The sequence below is a fragment of the Galleria mellonella genome, unplaced genomic scaffold (genome assembly GCF_026898425.1).
Source record: "Galleria mellonella isolate WM207_F2 unplaced genomic scaffold, CSIRO_AGI_GalMel_v1 utg40, whole genome shotgun sequence".
NCBI lineage: Eukaryota > Metazoa > Arthropoda > Insecta > Lepidoptera > Pyralidae > Galleria > Galleria mellonella.
The window spans coordinates 3,250,164-3,265,369 of NW_026442094.1; the positions used below are offsets into that span (position 1 = coordinate 3,250,164).

The following is a 15,206-nucleotide window of genomic DNA, read 5'->3' on the forward strand; positions in this document are numbered from 1 at the left end:
AATATACCTAGTCCAATCCGTCCCGTGACAATTTTTACATCGAATACTGAAAACTGTATGTAATAACATAGATGACTTATGTATAGGATATGATATATTTTTATCAAGAATAAGTTTATTTATTTCTTTAAATTTTAATGCACACTAAAATTCTATATACATTTGGCGGACTTAACATCTGGTGGTATTCTCTACCAGTGAACCATAGGGCAAACCGAGAAATAAGTAGGCGGTGCATTATTGATTAGAAGAAAAATAAAGCAATAATTATTATTATATCGGCCGTGTGGTCCCAGCATAGAATGAGCCACCCCTTTTTCTGTGGGTGTCGTAAGTGGCGACTAAGGGAACTTAATGGACAAGGAATGGGCAACAGCGTCCCTCTTAAAACATCATCAAAGCTAATTGCGGTTGCCAACCTGCTTCCCAAACATGGCAACTATTGGTGATGGTGTTGCACCACCAACCCTTCAAACCGAAACACAGCCATGCAAACACAACTGCTTTACACGTTTACGGTTGAAACACGAATGGGACAGAGGTACCCAAGCAATCGACTTGTACAAAGTCTCCCTCTGGTATTACATTATTAAATTACACTTATGCCAAGATCTTATAGGTACGATTGTGAAATATTTGTTAACTTTGGTATAGAATGCAGCTAGTGTTCTTGTTTGGAGTCCAAAAGGTAATATACCTATGTTTTTCAAAAGTTAGTTTCTCTCTACATGGCAGTAGCCTCCTCTTTACATTTCCACACGTGGTGTTAAAAATAAAAAGACAATATTATTGAAAATTATTATTTATTCAGAGAAATAAAACTTTCCTTTGTTTTTTGTTCAATAATACAAACTAAAAAAAAAAAAATAATACATGGAGCTGAAGTTTAAGAAAAATACTGGAAAACAACAGACAATTGAATTACAAGCTTATTTCCGATTTAATAATAATTACATTTTATTACAATTTTAATGATAATTATCTTATTTTACGATACGATAACGAAGCTTATAAAATCGAAATGAACAACATTCCACTCGTATTGCACAGATAATGTAGCATAAATATTACCAATTAATTATTTGTATGTAATATCTAATCGTTTTAATATAAAAATTACAATTCGTTTATACAAAACAAAATAATAATATTGCATTTGGCTTCATATAAGATAAAATGAACATCCAATTGAGTATTTAAAATATTTTTAAATAAATTGTCATGTAACAAAATATAAAAGGAAATATTTGTAAATTTAAACGTAAACTTGTTTTACAAAATATAACAGTCTAAGTTAAATATCGGAGTATATGTTTTATATACATTTGTAAATTATGTAAGTCCGTAGTATTACTGGGATATTAATGTAGTATACAAATTATTTGTAATGGAATCTAAAATGTTTAAGGCATGAAGAATTCAGAATACCTATCCACAGCATATCTAATTGAAAAATTAAATTCACTTTGTATGATAAAACAATTAAATAAACCTAGAAATCTAGTAAATTGTATACTTATGTACAGTGAAATCTTATTTCCAATAATAAAATAATATACAATACTTACTAACTACAATTTACAGAAATACGGTTTATATCTATCACCTAAATACAGTCGTGGTACTATTTATGTTACAATAATTTACAAAAGCTTAATTTAAAGTGATATGCAATAAGCTATAAATAGCTCATGGGGTCACTCACAAATACTTCTTTTACTCAAAATAATTTACTTTGTCATATTTTAATAATATTATTCGCTAAATCATATTAACAATGTACCACTATTAATAAATTATAACTTTGCATTTGATCATAACAATTAAATAAGTAAAAATCCTACATAATAAGGATAGTCTTTCTTTATAAAGCAGGTTCCTTTTTTTTTTTCATTAATTCAGAATAATGATATCATAGAATTTGTCTCATTTAGACATGAATTCATACTCAGACAAACTATTTCACCTCAAAGACTCCCCACATTGAAAATTGAGCAATAAAATTGTAAACTTTTTTATACTTACTCTAGAATACTCTATTTTAAATATGACAATGTAAATTAAAATATTAGAACAATTGTTTTGGATATATAAATAAGGGATATATTTGTCTTTTATGACATATTAGAATCATATTTAAAATATGGAATGTTTGCGTGGTCGGTATTAAATTAAATAAAAATGCATTTGTCAGGGCCATAAGCACCGTTTTGGCACAATAATTGCTAATTCATAGAGTATATTCATTGGTTTCAAAAACATAAGCACATCAGATTCCTGAATGCCATGTTTATTAAAAGTTGAACCTCGTGAGTATTAAAGTGTTTAGTCTTTTTCTTCCGTATACACTTTGCTTTATTATCAAATAAGACAACCAATTTGAGAGCTTCCATTATAATTCTAAAATTTCTGATGAAGTTCATAAAAATGAACGTTACGTTAATTCAACTATAACAAAAATGCTAAACATAACAACAGTTTAAAAACCCAAATATAGAACAAATATTAGAAACAAACAATTGAACACATCCCACGTCAATGGTCTTCTCGATATCATTTAACTTCACAAATTTAATGTACATGGCTATGAGCTTGCTGAATACCAATTAGTATTAGGTGGTATAGATTTATCTACATTTTGGTGAGAATGTGTCGCATGCGCAGTGTGCGCTTGGGGATGATAAAGGTGGAATGAAGATGGCGGGTGGAAGAATTGGGACTGGTCTAGTGGAGATGCATAATCCAACGCGCCTGGGACAGCTGAATATGCTTGTGGTTTCAAAGGCAATGGCGCTTCTCCCAAATAGGAGTGTCTTAATGCCTCTGAATAAGCGCTGTTATCGTAAGACAATGCATATTGCTGTTTGTCCCTAGGCGAAACGGAACCTGGGGGAGTCATCGCTGAATGGTAATCAGCGTATCCTCCATACGCTAATGAACTTATATCTGTACCTTTATGCCCCAATTGTTCCCCATATCCTGAACCTTCGCTGCCAGGTGGCGTCGGTAATGGCCCAGTTTGACCATCTCCGGAATAATAGCCGCCGGTTCTACCGTCCCCCAAAAAGTTACTACGAATAACACTTTCCCTATTTGCATAAAGTTGTCTTAGTAAAGCTGACGCTGGCGTCGAAGTGTGATTACCAGGTAATTGTCTATTCAAGTGATTTAAATGGTGATTCTGCGTCCCTATCCATTGAATAGTTGATTTTTGTTGCTGCTGTTTCAGTAAGGCATCCGTTGAGAAGTCGGTTGGTCGATGCGATATTTCTTTACCATCTAAAGCAACCGATGGTAAGTGTTTGGACATTGCATTTTCTAAATCTCTAACTGAGGTTGCATCAGTTGTACCCTCTGGAATTGCTAAATTTGTTTTGGACATATCCCGCTCAGCAGGTGATATAGCTGCACCAGGATTGGAAGAAGATTTTCGTCTATCTTCGTCTCTTTCTTCGTCCTCCTCAGTTGTGTGTTTCCGTTTTTTCAGTCTTCTTGCTGGCATGGGTGATGTCCTTTCTGGGTTAGTGTGGAGAGGTAACGGTTGAGAATCGTTCAGTCTAGTTAAATGTGTGACATCAGATGTAGGGACTGGCGCTGTAGATGCTGAGTCAGTGTTTGTTGGTGGTTCAGTTCTCTCAGCAGGGTGCCGGGGTGGAGGGGGCGGTGCCCCAGAACTATCTGTATCAGGTGGACCGTTTTCGGGATCTCCGGTCGTTTCTTCTCGCTTCACACCTTGCACACTTTCTTCTAATTGACAACAATCCATTACTGTATTTGGATATTCACGACCACTGTAAATAAACATTAAATTATTAATGTTAACTTAATTTGCATTAGGTATTTCTAGGTATTTAGATATGGTTGATAGGCCCATATGTCTTATTCATTATGATCGTATTTATTTCATCAATTACCATACTAATAAAATGTCCACATAACCTTCATGTGAAGTCTTATTTATTAGACAATATAAAATTATATGATAATATAAATGCATTGCTACCTGATGACATAGTTGACGCAAATAATGTTCTGCTCTTCAGCATTCTTGGAGGAGCAGACGACGGTGGCACACGTTTGCATCCACGTGTAACCACCTAACTTGTTCATTATTCTGTAGTAGTGTGTTAATACTTGTCCTTTGTTCATTACTGAAACAAAAAGATTTTTCATAAGTACTATTATATCTATATAGAATTGTTATTATACCTAGAATGTGAAATTCAGAAATGTATTGGTAACTAAATATTATAATAAAAAAAATCCAATGGGACCCGGATTAGAGTGCACTACGCCTTACTACGTGAGTAGTACTTCGAAACTCCGAAATAACCCGATTGAGGCGCAGCTACATAAATTCAATACAAATTATTGATGTAAACATGAACGCAATTGTAACGTAAGTCTTTGTAATACCTACTCACAATAGGAACTCTGATTTGCGGATGCAGAGTTAAAACATTTTAATGTTATTAGAGATAAATGATTGTTCACTATATTTCTTATCTCCTATATAACGCACAGTCCGCAGCCCTGTCCTTCGCTATTCATTTGAATAATGTTAGACCATAACTGCCATATTTTTGCAACCGTGACCGGCCAAAAATTTGCATGGCTAGTTTTTCATGTTGATGTTATCATATACTAAAAAAGAGAACGTGCAAAGATGCATAAACCACACGGGCGTGGTCGAATGATTACGACTATCCTGATTATATTATTATAATAAATATTTAAAAGGTGCTGCGGTGACCTTGCGAGGGATACAAATAATACAATGGTTACTATGACATACGTACAAATACGATGGGCTGATGTATTTGTAATAAAACATCAGAGCCATCATTATATTCAATATATCGCATACACAAAAGACAAAGTGCTAACACGTGTATTGTGCTACGTGAATCATTAGGACGTACACGGTTTTTGGTTTTGTTTTCGCATTGTTTATTGTTGTCATTTATTAATAATTATAAATGCGTTTGGAATGATGCCAAAAAGTGAAACCGATTTATAAAACTATATACATTAACTATATAAATTAAATGTTTTGGTTTTTCAATATTTGAACTACAATAGACGCGGTCATATCTTTTATGTGATAGCTTTACATATAGGTAACATTACGAGTAAAACTGTAGGTCAGTGTTTTTAACCTTTTTCATGACTCTACAACCAAAGTATGAACAAATATTTCGCGGCCCCCGACCCTTTGTTTTTTTTCATGTATTTTACAATAAAAAAAAAAAGAAGCAAAATTATTTTCTTGGGTAAAGTAATTTTTTTTTATGTGTGCATGGACGAGGCATAGGTTTTTATTAATTTGTATGAGTGTTTTAATTATCATTATTCTTAATAAATCTATCACTATAACGTTGGTTTTTTTACTGAGGTTGTCTTCACAACCTTCTATAGAAGCTTCGGGATCACCGGGGGGGAGGTCGAAAAGCGATACGACATGCGATACAACTAAAACACTGCCTTAGGTAATAGACAAACATATTGATTTCTGCGATTTTAAGAATCATGTGATTTGAATAACTATTATAACTAATTCTAGTCTTTTCAGATAATTTTTACTTCTTTGGACATTCGGGACTTTATTATAGTAGAGGGTTATAGATTTACTATTAGGCATTTTTTAAATTGTCTATTTTATGAAATACATATATTTATCTGTAGGTTTATCACATTTGGTATATTTGAGTGTTCTCTACCTTATAAGCCCATTTCCACGCAATTTGATATACTTTTTAACCGACCTAAAAAAAGGCGGAGGTTTAATGTATTCTATACTGTATACTTTTATATGGAGATACTTGTTCTTGTTGCAATGAATAATTACGTTACAGATATTTGGTAAACGAAAGTACCTATTTGAATGCAGCTCGCAAAGTGTATATTACAATATATAACTTGAACAATTAATAATCAAAACCACGTGTCGGTCATATTTAAAACACTATTAAGTCGGAAGTCCTTATATTTATATAGTATTATAACAATAAACTGAAATGGCCCACGGTAAAAATGTCGTCTATAATTTAATCATGTACCCGGACCGCGTATCAGGCTGTAACCAAATTACCCGCTTTCTAACAAAACACCCGGACTTTTATGTTAATACAAACAATTGTTATTCCGCGTCCACAATGTCCATATTTGACCGGCATCTATATAGGCATTGAGCATTTTAAATGCAAACTAATGGTCTCGTAAAGCTATCAACCGGCGGATTGCTAGAGAAAAACCGTATGACGTTTAAATTAAATCGTGATTGGAATTTGTCAGCCATTTTGTTTTGTTATGTATGGCTCGGTTGGCCGGCAGTTACGTCATTTGTGGTATGAATGGAGGGATTTATAAATCCATAATAGGTAACAGGTATTGTAAATGCAAAAGTAATACTGTCGATGCACATTTGTGTAACATTTTCGCGCCTGATTATTCTTTTTTTATACAACTTAGAATGGCAAACAAACTGACGGCCCACCTGATGGAAAGTGGTAACCGTCGCCTATAGACACAAGCAGTACCATGGACATAACAGAGTATACTGTTTCGTCCATGATACCCCCCATGCGTTGCCATTCCTGAGGACTCAGATGTTATTCCTCTGTACCCAGTAAATTCACGCCATATCCTACCCTTCAAACCGAAATACAGCCATGCAAACACAACTGCTTCACGGTTGAAACACGAATGGGATAGAGGTACCCAAGCAATCGACTTTTGTACAAAGTCTCCCTCTGGTAAATTGACTGAATTGGAGGAATATTGGCAAGAGATGTTAGGTTAGGGTCCTATGGTTAAGTACTTAATGTTACTTTAAGCAGACGGCAGCTCTTTGCTTATACATATTATATTTATATTCAAAAAATTGCCTTCAACACACCTGTCTGTCCACTGCTGGACATAAATCTCTTGGATGAGACTATCTCGCACTAGATACGGCGTTTCAAAGGTCTACTCTATGATTCGAAATATAATGCAACTATAGTCTATGGAAAATTAATATATATGGGGGGTCCATATATATATATATATATATATATGGACCCCCCATGGGCGGGGCGAAACATTATACTCTGTTATGTCCATGGTACTGCTCATGTCTATAGGTGACGGTTACCACTTTCCATCAGGTGAGTCGTCAGCTTGTTTGAAAAAGAATTCTAGTTCTCTAGTTCAGGTTAGCTATATTAGGACATCATCTGACAATTCGAATGCTGGTCTGCATTGCTAGTTCCAATTCAAAGTCTGTAATGGAAGGTTCTTTAGCACTATTTATCATTGTCTGTATCCGATAGACAATATGTCTGGCTTATTCCCAATTACCAGTCTGCGCATCAGTTAGTTTATTTTGTGCATTGATATAGGTATTTATTTCGGATTTTTCCTTTAGAGAAACACTGAGCATAGGTTTTACGTCTATTATTATTATATTAGATTTGTGTAACATTTAAATATAGAATTGCGGTAAAGTTTTGCAAGTAGGTACGCATCTACATTATAATATTTATTGCTGTACAATACGGATCTGGTGTTCTTTAGCTATAAACAACGTAACGTACAATTATGTAAAAAAAAAAACTTTGTGATTGGGTACCACCTAAAACAAAAGGCGGATTTAATGCTGATTAGCATTCTCGCCTAGTCAACTTTAGAAAAAAAAAACCAGAAATTTTCGGAATACAGTTTCTAGACTGTTTTTGTTGTATTTGATGTGACTTACTGAACATTGACTACGAAACGGCGAATTTTTTTTAAACAATTAGAATTTGTATCGATTTTGGGGTCTCCAAATCATATTCAAACTTTTCATGGACAATTATCATTTTTGACTTATAAATACAACTTTTGTTTGAAAAAACCGATAGACTTCCTTGTCCTTTCTTCTTAACTGAAATTACATTCCGAAAAAGGCAGTAGATCCATAAAAAATACTTTCATTTAAAAAAGTTTGTGACTGAGAATACTTGAGAAAAAAATATTTATTTTATAATTATCACAATAGTTCAATTATTGTATACTATAATTATACCTTATTAATAACAAGAGCCATATACGTGGAAGAAATTGGGAAAAGCGAAAATGAACGAGAACTTAAATATGCAGATGTATTTTGTGAAATATGATTTAAGATATATATTTATTTATTATTATATTTACCAACTAAAGATTTGTTTGACATACTCGTATTATATGCCCTCTTACCTAAACGCAGTAAATTGTAGTGGTTTCCTTATGGAAACAACTTCGTAGAGCCGAAAAAAAACTGTTTTAGTAATTCCAATATTTCTGGCTATAAACGATCTTATCCTAACATTTTTTTCTCTAACCACATAAGTAATGATGAAAAAATTCTCAAACCAAATGTAATATGCTATCTCAAAGGGCATAAAGACACGACATTTCCCACGTCTAAGCGCAGAGAAAGGAAACCGAAATGATGGTATAAAAATTATTATTCAAATCACAACCCACTGGAGCCGCATGGCGTTAGCTCAGGATTGTATTTGACTGACGAATGCGTGGAAAAGTAATAATATCTTACGTATATGATGGTAAGATTACATTATTTGAATAGGGATTTTCCTCTCGATGTCTACGATGCCTAACCTGGTAGGTGCAACGTGACTGAGATGTTAATACCTCTGCCAATTTGGTGTCTAGGCTGAGGAAATAGTTATTGGGTTATATTACCAACTTTGTATGCCAATGTTACTTTGTTTGAATTACCATATACATAATATTCATTAATGATTTATAAAATAATATGAAGACTGTTGCAATGAGGCTTAAGTAGCAAAGCTATTCAACATCTTATTTATTTCAGGCAAACAATAGTCAATACATAATTAGGATAATAAAATAAATACTGAAGATAGCGTCAGATTTATACATTGTAATAAGTAAATATACAAAAGTATAGCTTTTTACCCGACTACGGCAAAGTAAAAAGGGAGTTATGATTTTAGCCAGTATGTATATATTTATTAACAAACTAATGACCAAAGAAAAGTGCCTACCTAAAATAAATATAGGATTGATACTGGGGATTAGGATCAAACTGAACTATCTTGAAGAGGGAATTCGTTTCAACTGGTTAGAGTGAAATAAAAGCTTCGATCTCTTTTTTACTATATATATATATAATGTTTTTATTGTGTTCATAAATGACGAATATCATAAATAAAAAAATCAGGATTTATATTCTCAAAGAGAAATATTTCGATAATCTAAGTGATTCTAATATGTACTTGCTCATTTTTCTTAAAATTTCTAGTAAAAGTATAATCGAACTAGCGTTGAATCAAACTAGTATCCGTCGTCATAGCCTTATAGATAATGCAAAATCACCAATGATTTAGCAAAAAAAATGTGAAAAACATTACCTATTTTACAGCAGGTGGTTAAAAACGAGCTTCAAACGAGAGCTTTCTGTCCGAGTACAGAATAAACAATCGTGGGCACCCACCATTGAATAAAACAAAGCATCTAAAGAAAATTACATCGGGACATTGCAAACGAAATTTCCCAGAAAACAAAACGCACTGGTCTCATAAATTTTCCTCGTAACGCCTTGAGCTGCCAGTCCTCTTGACATGGATTTCTAAAGGGTACAAATAGAATACAAATCGCTTGTTGCGACAACTCCGAAGGATTTCACCACATAATATTGGGTCATGGGTGGCCGTTACATCGGATCCTTTATAGATCGATTGTGCGTGCAAGGTTAATGATTCATTCACACATGATTATTTTGGTAAGTAGGCAACGTGCATAGTTATAGGTACTTATATATTTTTTAATGTTTAAGTGCATTCCGTAAGAAATTTTAAATTGTGTAACAATTTCTAAATATTAAATTTTAATTAGATACAAATAATTTTTAACAGAAGAGTTTAAATAAAAAAGGAATTACAGATATGGCTGTAGTTTTTTTATATCAATATTACATGATGAATAATTAAATAATGGCTGAGTCGCTGCAGGAATTATGGAAGTTTATGACTTGAATAAAATTTATTTTACGGTTTTGTATCTATCTAGGCATTTAGATACATTTTATAAAAAAGGCTAATGGCCAATTACTGACATATAATAATTATAAAACCTACCTTCTATGTTTAAATTATAGTGCTCCAGAGACAAAACGAATAAAACAAGAAGTACTTTCTAAATTGATATTAAAAAAAATGTCAACATATTCTTGTAATAGCGTAGAATGAAAACTATCTTAAATACATGTCCTGTTCGAGTCTATAGACGACGAATACCACTTTTCATTAGATGGGCTATCAGTTTGTCAGCCATTCTAAATTGCATAAATACAATTATGTGTAGTAATAATTTCAAAACTGCCAGTATTTTTTTTTCAAATCTTTCATAGTTTTTGATACTGAATAACTTAATAAATACACAATCGGGGCTTAACGCGATGTAAAAGCCTGAAGGACAGGACAGTCGTGTCGTGACGACGACGTGGTGCACGTCGAAACGTCGGCAATAAAGAGCCAGGTATGTAGGTACTATTTATAAATAAAGGCTTTTACATCACGTTAAGTTCCGATGGTGTATTTAAAATATGTGTAACGAACGCGAAAATTTAAAATTAATCTGATAAATATTTGTAGTACTAATAATTTAAACTACAGTAATTGAAATTGCACAGTTAACTTTAATACTCACAATCTACATGGCATTTCCTAAGTTTGTTGGCATCTTCCCCATGGCAGAGCGCGTAGAGATTCTTTCCCGTGAGCTCTTCCGCAGTATACCCGAGCAATTCTGATACCCTGCTGAGAGTAAATAATACGATGCATCAACTTATTTTATAACTAAGACTAATTCTAAACACTAAAGATAAATATCTTTAGTAACAGATAGAATATTTTTTAAGTAAGTTTGAAAACAGATTAGTTATTGATATTATGAAATTTTCATGTCACTTGATATTCGAATGCTCTCTTACAATAATATGAAATCAACACTGTAAATACAAATTATGGCTTCAGTCCCTTTTCTGATTTCAATATTCTGTTTTCATATCGTTGTTTTATGGGATATATTTTTACAGACTTAAAAAAAAGAGATAATTAGTAATTTATTTTTATTCAGTTTGATCTGACTAATAAATTAAATAACACTAGTGTTGTACGTAATATGTATTTACACAAATTTATAACTGTAAAACCTTTCGTTGAAAAAAGCAACAATTGAGTTTCTTGCCCATCCCATTCAAAAATGCTTGTATTTAGTTTACTTTGAAGGAAATTATTATTGTTCTTATTCATTATATTTAACTAATTATAATTTTATACGAAATTTATCCAATTCTGGTGCAGGCCTTATAGAGCTACTATAGCATTTATGAGTTTTCGAAGTCTGTTAATGTTCATCGTGTTTTGATGCTGACCATATATTATAAGTGAATTTAACCTGAAATGGCTGTGAAGAAATGCTGATATGAAATCCAAATACCTGGGTTCGCAGTGCGCTATTCGGAAATCGAAGTTGATCCTCGTGACGAACATGTCTGATTCCAGTCTTATTTCGTGAACTGATGGCGGTGGTAATGCTATCGCCAGAGCCACCATCCCCAGTAGTACTGTTGGTGACTTCCGACTATGGGAGAATGAGTATTGTGGTCGAAGTCTACACAGCATAAGCACCACCTGGAAAGAAGGAGATAGGCATTGAAGATTTTTTTACACTAATTTTTTTATATTTTTACAGAAGCGCACGAGGCTTCTCTGGTGATTCAAGCAACCATAAGCTACGATAACTCCATTCACCATCAGATGGATTGTATGATTGTTTACCACCAGTAGTTTAAAAAAGGAAGAGTTTATTAATGAAAATGGAACAGTTTGTTGGTATTGGTTTATTTGATACGCTGGTGGCGTACCAGGAAAATGGTAGGCGAGGATGAGGTTAGGTCACGTTGGTCCATCATGATAAATTCATGAGGAATTAACTAACAAGGCTTTCAAGAGAACATATACAAAGTATATATATATAAGAACTCAGTCTTGACGTGTATAGCACTGAAATTAATAGAACTTGAAATTTTACATAAATCTTTATTAATCTTCACAATAGTATTAAAAGACATAAAAAGAGTCGCCGAATTTTTTCCTTCTAACAAATATTATGTTTTTTATTTAATTACTGCGTAAGAAGGCATAACATTATTTATAGAAATGGCAAATCATGAGGGGTATCATAGTGTTACAATATATTCTATGGCGTCCATGTTTATAGGTGACAGAGACGTAGTCATAAAAAATATCAATATTTTACACCTACTTTCATATATTTTTTGTATTTGTTTAATTTAGAAACAAATTTTTATGTACAAACAGCAACACTCCTATATAATATACATATCATACAATCATAAACATAATAGAAAGAAAAAGACGTGATTTTACATATTATGTAGATGAGGATACGAGTAGAACTTAATAAATCTAATAAAAAAATACATAAACGTCGAACACTACGTTAAAAAGATACTAATAAAAAAATCTCGTTAAAACTTTTTAAATATGTTCTCTGAAAGAGCAAATACGAGACGTGTTTCATATAAAGCAAGATAAACTTTGAAAGCGCAAACTTTATTTGTTACTGACAAATTTCCAAAGGCACGTAGTGTACACAGGTAATCCGGTAAAGATCAGGTACAAGAGTGATGGTTTAATTTCAAATTTTGCCAATAAAACCATTGCCTTCGGCGTATTCACGGGTAGCACACCTAATAATGCGCGTACTAATTGCCACATCGAATCTCGTGCCATTTAGATGAGCCGTTAAGATGAAGATAATTCTAATTGTACATATAAATTTTCAAATTTATATAGAATACTAGCTTTTATCTGCGACTTCGTCCGCGTAACCGGGATACGTTTATTGATCGAAGTAAAAAGTAACCTATATCCTTGTTAATCTCATATAGTACGTGTGTACCGAATTTTAGTGATTGATTAAGCCGTTGAGGCGCTATAAGGTAACAAACAAACACTCACTTTATAACTAATAATTTCTCTTATTGGATGGAGATGTGAAGGTTGTATTATAGAGATGACTTTTAGCGATTAATTAAGCCGCCCATCGTGCTACTCATATATCATTTTTTTATAACACATAAGTAGATCAGAAATAAAATTATAGAGTTATTCAATAACTACTAAAAAGGTATTATAAAAAATTAAGTATTAAGTATTTACCAGAGGGAGACTTTGTACAAAAGTCGATTGCTTGGTACCTCTGTCCCATTCGTGTTTCTACCGTGAAGTAGTTGTGTTTGCATGTCTGTGTTTCGGTTTGAAGGGTGGGATATGGCGTGAATTTACAGGGTACAGAGGAATAACACCTGAGTCCTCAGGAATAACAACGCATGGGTGGTATCATGGGCGAAACAGTATACTCTGTTATGTCCATGGTACTGCGCATGTCTATAGGCGACGGTTACCACTTTCCATCAGGTTGCCATTCTAAGTTGTATATAAAAAAAAATATGCGGTTATCATTTTATTTTAGATGGCGTAAGTTTGTTTATTATTCCGAGCAATTTAATAAAAGATCCACGACAGAAAGTCGTTATTTCCATTGTGACAAAATTAACATGAAGCCTACATGCTTGCTTTCATATTAACCGCATTAATTATCTTTACTAATTTTATTTATTTATTAACCCTTTCGATTAAAAAAGGAAATTATTAAAATACGTTCATAATTGGTAAAGAGGTTGCGTAACATTACTCATAAAAAGCCTTCTACTAAATTTCCCCTTCTGAGGTCGCTCGCTAACGTTCATGGAATAAAAATAAAATTTACACCCCGCAAATAATCTATTACAACCAATTTTACGTAGCTAGTACCTACGTTATTCGTAAGTCGCTGAAGATATAATCATGTTTTATAGCCTAACGCCGAGTTAAGACAAAAATTATGGGCCCATAGCTTGCGCCTTGAGGCACCCCAAGCGATGTCATAATTCTAACCAATAATATTTTATGAGTACATAAACACTATATTTACTTATAGTTCTTACATTTTAATTGTCGAATAATATTTTTTTTACAACTTAGAATGGCAAACAAGCTGACGGCCCACCTGATGGAAAATGGTAATCGTCGCCTATAGACATGAGTAGTACCATGGACATAACAGAGTATACTATTTCGCCCATGATACCCCCCATGCGTTGCCATTCCTGAGGACTCAGGTGTTATTCCTCTGTACCCAGTAAATTCACGCCATATCCCACCCTTCAAACCGAAACACAGCCATGCAAACACAACTGCTTCACGGTTGAAACTCGAATGGGACAGAGGTACCCAAGCAATCGACTTTTGTACAGTCTCCCTCTGGTAATTAATAGTAATGAATTTTTCAATGGTTAATCTTCTCGTTTATACCTAAAATTATGGAATATCAACTTAAGTTATATGCTCTAAGTTTATAAGCGATATACTTAACAGCATTTTCTTAGATAAAAAAAATGACACCAACAATTAGTTCGTTACTCCGGTAGGTTGTCTTGAAAACATTTCTTTCAGCAATAAGACCGCCTTATTGTACTTATACAACTGTATCGTTGTGTTTGTTAATTGTTTTGCTTATTCCCTATAATGTATAATGCAAATAAAGTATACTCATTCATTCATATATCTGAAAATTAGTTTTTATACTTGCAACAATTATTAATTAATTTTAACATCCGGTCCGGTAAAAAAAATAGCACACAAAACTAACAAAAAATAAAAGCTTAAAAAAGGTATTAATAGAAAAGTATATTAATTGATAAGTATTTTATATTAATATATTTTTTTTATTTATATTTTGTATTCAAAAATTTGATAAAAATAATAAGACATGGCAAAAGTGTTTACTAAATATGCCAAATATAAAATATTACCTATATGTCAAAATATTCTTCACTATTAAACAAAAAATAGAGTATTTTCTACGCCACATATATAGTTGAGAAATATATGACATATGTTTTAAGCTACTTATTTGATATTAAAAGCTAATTATAAACTACGTTCAACATAGTTGTCGACTACGCGAGACCTAATGCCCCAATTTCGTCTCCCAAAGGGCCTGCAAGGCATTTAGCCCTAGAAACGTCGTAATACATAATTATCAACAATAAAACTTTGGCATCTTATTGATAACTTTGTTTCTCT

The 15,206-nt window shown here is 32.9% G+C and overlaps 1 protein-coding gene across 3 annotated transcripts in view; it reads right to left on the bottom strand.

Moving 5' to 3' along the window:
* Window positions 1–778: 778 nt before the first annotated feature.
* Window positions 779–15,206, bottom strand: part of LOC113520294 (protein trachealess) — a 226,776-nt gene continuing 212,348 nt past the window's right edge. The window contains exons 10-13 of one of the 3 annotated variants that reach the window (XM_052898025.1): window positions 11,491–11,684; window positions 10,699–10,805; window positions 4,004–4,151; window positions 779–3,791 (exon numbers count right to left, since the gene is read on the bottom strand). In XM_052898025.1, the coding sequence (XP_052753985.1) occupies window positions 2,585–3,791; window positions 4,004–4,151; window positions 10,699–10,805; window positions 11,491–11,684 (1,656 nt within the window). In that variant the 3' untranslated portion in view covers window positions 779–2,584. Of the gene's footprint in view, window positions 3,792–4,003; window positions 4,152–10,698; window positions 10,809–11,490; window positions 11,685–15,206 lie in introns of all 3 variants that reach the window. The other 2 variants (XM_052898024.1, XM_026905584.3) reach the window with 2 other exon arrangements.